We start from the raw sequence: 9,027 nt of genomic DNA, 5'->3' as shown, positions 1-9,027 counted from the left end.
GAAGCCTGACATTTCAACACAAAAAAAACAATGCTGTATCCGGATTTTAGACAGGTCCCCACCAAAATAACGTATACTTTAGGGGTTAGATGACTGCGTCCATTTGACCCCTTTTCTCAAACAACAATGAAGTCATCTTTGATCAATTTACACGAGTTGTAATCTTTGAGAAAAACTCTGGCAGCAGCAGCTGTTGGCTCTAGACAGCTGCTTGTCATTGGGAGGAGCTGATAAGATAACACACTACTGGATCCATAGCAAGTGAGTTTACATCTTTACAGCTGAAGTTTGAAACAAAAAAACTAAAAGTCAGCAAAATGAGTGAGCTAATATTTGTATTCATCCTGTCTTGTTAAAAGCACAGTTACTGCCCATCCTTATTTTTATTTAATTGTTGCTTTTTTGCTTCTTCAGAGCTTTACTCCTCTTCTACAAGAACCCAGGTAAAGTATATAATTTTTTTTTAAAATGGTTATTTTGCCTAATTAAAGACAAATGGAATCACATGTCCATTTGTCTTGTTTTGGTGTAACATCTACAGTACTTGTGTAAAATTAGTCGACCTATGCCTTTGCTCTGTGTTTAAAATGGTCAGTCTTCTTTAAAAAGTCTGTATTATTGTATCAAATGTGTTTGTTATTGTTCTTACCCTGATTCAGTGCATCATTAATCCAAAATGAACGATAGTGGTGATTGAAATGTTTAATTTGAAAATAACGATTAATTTTATTTAAAAAGTACATTACCAGATTAAAGAATAAAACATCTAATGAATGTAATTTCATGAGGGAGAATCATCTTTCCTAACTGTATCATCCAAACTATGGTGTGTCCTCTAACTAGCATCATTCTGCCTATTTAAAATCAATCTTTCAAGTTTATCTGTATAGCAGATTTCAGCAACAAGGCAGTCAAAGTGCTCTGCAGCATAATAGCACACAAATACAAAGTCATAATAGATATACAGTCGACAGCTGAGAAAATCAGTGACAAACATTGCATTTTGATGAGTGCTGTCATGCACAATCAATGCACATGAAATATGTTAATATTTAATTTATTATAGCTCAAAAGCAACTCTAAACAGGTGGGTTTTTAGTCTAGATTTTTCAAAGAAACTCAGTGTTTCACCTGTTTGTTCCAGATTTGTGGTGCATAGAAGCTGAATGCTGCTTCTCCATGTCTGGTTCTGGCTGCAGAGCAGACCGGAACCAGAAGTCCTGAGAAGTCTGGAAGGTCGACACAACATCAGATCATTAATGTGTTGTGGTGCTAAGCTGTTCAGTGATTTATAAACTAACAGTATTTTAAAGCCTATTCTCTGAGTGACGAGTAATCATTGTGCTGTTTGGCGACATGGTGTGTGTCACACTGAATGAACTACAGAAAGCAAAGAGGAGAGCTGTACCAGGAGATTAGAAAGAAAATTATAGACGATCACGTTAAACGTAAAGGCTATCAGGCCGTCTCCAAGCAGCTTTATGTTCTGTTTAACGTTTTCATAAATGAGGTACACAGCGTTTCCACAGTGTTTCTCAGACAGACTAGAAGTATAACAGGGAGGTTAAAACACAACCCTATCAGCTTAACTAGAAATGAATCTTATCTCTTCAATAAGTGTGGATCCAGCCCTGCATGTGCAGTGTAGTTGATTAGATTAGGCTCTAACATATATTTTGGCTGCAGGGGCCAGAAAGTAACTAAACTCAGCATCTTGGAATGTTTCCAGACAAATCTAATAATATTTCCTCGACTGCAGAGCCTGGATTTCAAAATCTGCCTGAATCTTCTCTGTCTGTGTTGTTGCATTGTTCTTTAAGAGGGGGATCTCTGTCTATAACTCTAAAATAATAAGTGACTAACTGGACTATATGCATTATGACTAGGACTGTATGTTATTTTTATTGTAAAAACTGAAAATGTAAAAAATGTTTTAGAATTTGTTAGTCCTAAAATCTGATCTAGGGTCGTTATTTGATTTTTTGATAAAACCTAAATCAATTTTATTCGAATCATTTTATAAACAATTTCAATAAAAGGTTATTTAATGTCAAATAAATGTTATTTTATCCAAAGGAAGATCATTTTAAATGTTATAGCTTGCCATTATTATTTTTATTGTAATAAAGAGGTGTCCACCCTCTTTCACAGGCTTATAAGCCCTGGGACCTCGATTCAGCACGGTACTCAAAACTCCCAAAATGACTAGCCTTAGTCTTACTGCCAAGGACAAGGACACTGTTGAAGCCTTCTGGGGAAAAATTTCTCCCAAGGCAGCAGCCATTGGAGCAGATGCTCTTCACAGGTAAATGTGACAAAAATCTTCAAATTCCAGCCTCTCACTGTTTTAAATTTGCCCACCCACTTTTTTTGTTTTCTGACCTTTTAGGATGCTAGTGGTGTAACCACAAACCAAGACCTACTTTGCCCACTGGAAGGACCTGAACCCCGGATCTGCTCCCGTGGAAAAGCATGGAGCTACAGTGATGGGTGGAGTTGCTGAAGCTGTGGCTAAAATCGACAGTCTGACTACAGGTCTGCTCAACCTGAGCGAGCTGCATGCCTTCACTCTGAGAGTGGATCCTGCCAACTTCAAGGTCAAGACTCAGAGCTTTGAATACAACCTTATTGTCTCCTTCTGTCACATCAGACGGGGGTTAAGTTTACTTAGATAAATTATAACTTGTTATGTTTACCTTGCAGGTTCTCGCCCACAACATCCTTCTGGTTTTGGCCATCAGCTTCCCCAACGACTTGACCCCTGAGGTCCATGTGGCCATGGATAAGTTCCTGTCTGCCTTGGGTCTGGCTCTGTCCAAGAAGTACAGATGAACACCTGGAGAGGAAGTGAAGCTACATCAGTTCATTCTTGATGTGATAAATAAATGCAATGAAAAAAAATGGCTATCTGGTTCTTTTTGCTCTGTGTGCAAAATCCTTCATGTTGGTTTGAAAATTCACACATTCATAGTCATATCAGATAAAATGAATTATTAATACTTGGTTAAGTCAGCCTTCAGATCTGTAAAATTGGGATAAAGACTGTAGATTTGCATTTAAAATGTTTTGCATCTTGTTTTTACAATTATGCCTATGAACTGTTTGCGTTAATGGTACAGTGAAGGTGTTTGTCTGTGTAGTATAGCACTGGACTCAAATAATAAATGAAAACATTACAAAATTTCCCAGTGTGTTTTGATTAGTCAATTGGTTCAATAAATTATCCTCCTCAGTGAAATCTTGATAACAATAGTTAATCATAATCAGAGCCGCAACTTTTAAAGATACTTTGTTTGTAATTGAGGCCATTTACACAAACAGAACAGGTAAATCTCAATCAGTATCAAATGTAATTGAAAATGAATTTAATTCTAGTATTTCAATCGCACAAAAAAGAAAAGCTTCATATTAAATGAATTCATTACAAACATGTTGAACAATGTCTTGCAAAAGTATTCACATGGTTTAAACGCTTTCCCAGATTTGATGTAATAACAAAAGCTGTGATGTATTTGAATGGAATTTTATGCTATTGACCGCATACTAAAATTAAACTGCAAATGTGAATGATTCTTTCTGTAATGCACTGAAGCCAGTTTTCCAAGCTGCAAGTGTAAAATCATTACATGTTTCTTTAAACAAGATGCAAATGAGAGAAAATTAGAAAATGAAAACCTTTAATTCTAACAGTAAATTTCCCATTTTCTAACTATCCTGACCATCCACACCTTTATTTTTTTGTGTTATTTTTGAATATTTTATCGTATAGAACTGAGTAAGTTTGAATAATATTTTGTAATTCAAAGAAATTTCAGAGACACTTAAAGATTTTATCTCACAGAAACCGTTGATCAGGATTACTCAGACCGCCTCTCGTGGGCCGTTTCAGGGGAGGTGCTGCTGGGTGTTTCCTCTGCTGCCTCTCAGACAAATAGCCCTCGCACTTAGTTTGTTAGTTAGTCGGTTATTGAAACAGCCAAAATGACTAGTCTTACTGCCAAGGACAAGGACACCGTCAAGGCCTTCTGGGGAAAGATTTCTCCCAAGGCAGGAGCCATTGGAGCAGATGCTCTTGGCAGGTAAATGAGACCTGAAACCTTTGAATTTCAACAACGTTTTGCTTAAAATTTTACCCACCCATTCTACTCTTCCATTCAGGATGCTGGTGGTTTACCCACAGACCAAGACCTACTTCTCCCACTGGAAGGACATGAGTCCCGGCTCTGGTCCAGTGAAGAAGCACGGAGCTACGGTGATGGCTGGAGTTGCTGACGCTGTGGCTAAAATCGACGATCTGACTGCAGGTCTGCTCACCCTGAGCGAGCTGCATGCCTTCAAGCTGAGAGTGGACCCCGCCAACTTTAAGGTGAGGCTTCAGAGCTAAGAGTGTGCTTTAAGCTGTGCATTGGTCCTTTTTTTCTGCTTGTATGAAGTCTAAGTGTCGTCTCATCACTTGTCTTTCACAGATTCTTGCCCACAACCTCCTTCTGGTTTTAGCCATCAGCTTCCCCAACGACTTCACCCCTGAGGTCCATGTGGCCATGGATAAGTTCCTGTCTGCCGTGGCTCTGGCTCTGTCCGAGAAGTACAGATGAACTCCTGGAGAGGAGATCCAGACATATGAATTCACCTTGTGTGATCAATAAATGCATGGCTGAAAAAACGCAAAATGTTGACTTCTGGTTCTTTACTGGAGATTTCTGTTCTGTTTTCACAGTAAAATACATTTAAAAAAAAAAAAAGAAAGGTTGCAATATCTTGGTCTTGTGTGAAAAGGAAATTACTCATGATCTTAAATCATAAATTAACTCTGATTAATTATATTTTTGTGTTTCTTAACAACTAGGCTAAGAGATTTCATAAAGGAAGATCAAATAAAATATCAAATACAACCTCCAACATCTATCGGTTTGGGTAGGCCTTATTAATAAAACAGAAACGAAGGAGCAGAGGGGATGATTTCCAAGAATAAAAACGTATTAGTGATCTTCAATATTTTTGGGAAAATATTTCTTAAATATGAACTTCCTGTACGGCGCGTGTCTCATTACACTGAGACAACCAGCGTTTAAAATGAAATCAGAAATATATTTCCATCTAAACAATTCTCTGGTGAGTTCTGGGTTAAAACAAACTTATTCTTCATTCATTGAAATTCCTCTCGGTAGATCAAGCAGCCAGGAATTTTACTCAAGTAAGAATAACGTTACTTCATAATTATATTACTCAAGAAAAAGTAAAGTAAACAGTGCTCCAAAACTGCTCCTAAAAGTAACCTACTTTTTTCACAATATTATTAAAGTAAATGTAACTGAGCCGCCGGGTTTAATACGAAGATTTTAACAACTGCCGCCCGGGACTCGTCTTTTATGGCTTTTGATGCGTCAACTCTATAGTTTTTTCACATGATTTTCCAGTTATTTGAGATGCACATTCAAAGAATTTCATACTTTGTTTATATATTGAAAAAGACAAACAGTAGCTGCAATCAGAAGTTTTGCTTTTCTTCTTGTATCCGCATTTTATTGTATAGTCGAAGCCTCCCTGAGGCCGTTTGGTACTTTGGCGCTCTCCAAGGTGCTGCTCCTCCTGTCGCTTGTTTACTGAATTTCAGCCAGCAACCAGAAGAGCTCCAGAGCGCACGGTGTTAAATGACTACCAATGTAAAAGTCTTTCAACTGGCTCATGTGTGTCTCGTTTTTCTTTTCACAGCCATGAAAAAGATCAAATGTATCTTTAGATTTTTATCCTACTTATCATGGAAATGCTTGTTTGAAACAGAGGAAGTAAAGCCTGCAAAATCTCTTTAGAATCCGTGTAAAATGTTTTGATTACTTCCGTCATGTTTATTACCACCGCATGTACTCAGCAGCAAGTTTTAGACGTGGAGGACTTCAACCAATTCATGTGTAGCATTAAGATCCAAACCAGCGTCGTTTTAATATTTCCAGCAGAGGGCGCCCTAGCATCATTCAACTTAACTAGTAGGATTCTGGTTTTAACCTCTGCGACGGGTTTCTAACCTGCTGGGTCCCGTCTCTCACCCAATGGCTCCTGGAAATAAGCACTAGCAAGGAAAGGTAGATTTAGGTAACGAATGGAATGGATGTATTCTTATTTTTAATCAAAAAAATCAGCTAAGAGTAAGAAAAGGGTTAAAAGAAAAGCCTCAATTAGACACAACTTTGTTGCTACTTGTTAACTATTCAATAGGTTCAAAATTTGAAAGACAGATTCTACTTGTTTCTTTCTTGTTTTTAAATGTAATCCCCTTTACCTTTGCTCCTTTACTTCTCTGTAAAGCACTTTCAATATCCCTTGCTCACAAATGGCCTGTATTGTGCGCAGGTCCCGTATTTGAGTGACTGCAAAATCATACAACTTTAATTATTGAGTCAAAAAAGGTAATTAACAAAGCAGAAAAGTTAAGAGTGAATAGGGGATTATATGATAATATTTTTGTCTAAAATACACACTTACTGGCACCATGAAGAAGATCCTCACTCAGTTTAATTCAAAAACTGAAATTACCTGAAATGGATTACCTGAAATGCCACTACATTTCTGTCTGTATTTACTCTATATTTTTACACATAAACAAAGCAAAACCGTTATGTAGTGACCTTTAAGCTGCAAAATGACAGAAAAACAACATTTATGTGTTTGTTTAGGACCTATTGTGTTTCTGGTAATGAAACTGACTGGAATAGCCTGTTTGCTTGTTTGTTTATTTAAGGATTCCCATTAATCTCTACCTTAGTAGAGACTCTTCTAGCCTGTTGCCAAACTAAATTAACTGAACCCAGTTAAGAGGACAGAGAAAACACCATCTACAGAAATCTAAAAAGAATTTAACATTAAATATCAATCAATCAATCAATCTTTATTTCAGACACAAAAGAGGTCCATAGTAAAACAAAAAGAAAAGAAAAAAAACAAAAAAGAAACATGACAGTCACTGAGCCACAAATAAATGATGACGCCAATGTTTCCACAATCTTGAGAAAAATCTCGCTGTACTAAAAACAGGGTTTACTAAAATTGCTATTATATTATTGTATGACACGGGTAATCTACACATACATTTATACATGAGATTCCTGAGCGCAGCTGCACATGTGGGAACAGCGTTATGTGCAAACATGTGGCTGGCACTGCTCCATCTAGGCACTTTGAGTAGGAGCCTCAGGCCATCATTGTATGCCACATAAAGTTTGTGCAGGCTACTTTTTTTATATCTTCGCCATAGATGGGCTGTGTAAAATGAAGTACAAAAAACTTTAAAAAGAGCTACCTTCACAGAGGATGAACACATACCAAACTTTCTGATCAAAATGTTAGCCTGTGCATACATCATGCAATACTGCCTACAAATGTCACGATCATCAGATAGGTCATCAGTTATGTAATGTCCCAGATATTTAATTTCATTGCATATATTGAGGACAATGCCAGATAAAGAGAAGTCAGGGGTTATCAGATGCTTATCTGCTCTACTTCTAACAATCATGACATTGCTTTTCTTAGCATTATATTTGACATCAAAATCACATCCATATTGGGAGCAGACCCTTAGTAATTGTTGAAGGCCAGCACTATATGGGCATAAGATTACCAAATCATCCGCATACATTATGTGATTGATTGTGCGGTCACCAACTACACAGCCTGTTTTACAACAATTCAGGCGCTTTGATAGTTCATCCATATAGATGTTAAAAAGGTAAGGGGACAATATACTTCCCTGCCTTACTCCGTTACCAACATTAAACGAGTCAGACAATGAGTTACCCCATTTGACATACATTAGTTGATGACCATACCAATAGACCATTATTCTAATCAGATATTTGGGTACACCTCTGCTTACTAACTTGCAGAACAATTTTTGATGATTCACGCGATCAAATGCTTTAGAAGCATCAATGAAACACATAAATACTGTGGTGTTGCGCAAATTATACAAATCTAAAATCTCCTGTAGCACAAAAATACACATGTCTGTACCATGTTTGGGTTTAAAACCGAATTGATTATCAGAGGTCAAAAGAAACTCTTCCAGCCTATTTAGAAGGACTCTTTCAAAAACTTTCGACAAACTACTAGCTAAAGCTATGGGTCGGTAATTCTCCAAGGAGCTAATCTTACCCGCTTTGTCTTTAATAATGGGTACCAGAATGACAGATAATATTGATTTAGGTAGCAGACCATGTACTAGACAGCCAGTGAAACACATAGAGAGTAATGCACAGAGTTTTTTACTTGCATTTTTCAAATGCTCAGTGGATATGTTATCCATCCCACAGGCCTTATTGTCTTTCAGTGTCATAATTATATGATATATTTCTTGTGGGGATACAATCACATTCTCATTACTGTGAATGCTTCCTATGTCAGAAATGTCACTTTTGACACAATTAAACAGCGCACTGTAGTGCTCTTTCCATAACTGAGTGATTTCTTTTACACCAGTAACACCATCAATAGTAGATGGAAGTGACGTTTTACAGTTATTTACTTTCTTTATTTCTTTCCAAAAGTCCTTAACATTATTATTTCCTAACTTTCTAGCAAGAGAGTCAGACCTCATAATATTTTCACGTCTCCTTATGAATCTTAAAAAATGTTTAAAATTAGCATTTGCTTGTTTTTTGTATTCAAACAAGGGGCCATGTCTCTGTTTACCTGCATCGGCCCATGCTTTAAAAGCCCTTCTGGCCTCTGCATGATGTTCTTTTACATAGTCGTTCCAACCCGGCTTGGTGCTATGCAAGATGGTTTTATGCAGTGGCTTACTTGAGATAAGGAGGGATTTCACAACATTCTCATACAGAGTACATAACTCAATACCATGTTGAGGGTCTTTACAATTCATATATATATGATATATATGTATGTATATATATATATATATATATATATATATATATATATATATATATATATATATATATATATATATATATATATATATATATATATATATATGTAAAGAATTTAACATATATTTAATGTTAAATTCTTTTT

The 9,027-nt window shown here is 36.6% G+C and overlaps 1 protein-coding gene and 1 pseudogene across 1 annotated transcript; both read left to right on the top strand.

Moving 5' to 3' along the window:
• Positions 1-9: 9 nt before the first annotated feature.
• LOC102229104 lies at positions 10-2,901 on the top strand (annotated as a pseudogene).
• A 1,009-nt stretch (positions 2,902-3,910) lies between these two features.
• On the top strand, positions 3,911-4,670 carry LOC102228846 (hemoglobin embryonic subunit alpha). The gene is made up of 3 exons (XM_005809048.2): positions 3,911-4,079; positions 4,159-4,366; positions 4,467-4,670. Exons 1-3 carry the CDS (start codon positions 3,982-3,984, stop codon positions 4,593-4,595), a joined length of 435 nt encoding a protein of 144 aa, XP_005809105.1. The 5' UTR covers positions 3,911-3,981; the 3' UTR covers positions 4,596-4,670.
• The last annotated feature ends 4,357 nt before the right edge of the window (positions 4,671-9,027 follow it).

This window comes from Xiphophorus maculatus, chromosome 16 (genome assembly GCF_002775205.1).
Source record: "Xiphophorus maculatus strain JP 163 A chromosome 16, X_maculatus-5.0-male, whole genome shotgun sequence".
In the NCBI taxonomy this organism is placed as follows: domain Eukaryota; kingdom Metazoa; phylum Chordata; class Actinopteri; order Cyprinodontiformes; family Poeciliidae; genus Xiphophorus; species Xiphophorus maculatus.
Note: the sequence above shows the minus strand (reverse complement) of the source record. Positions and strands in the feature narration are given on the sequence as shown.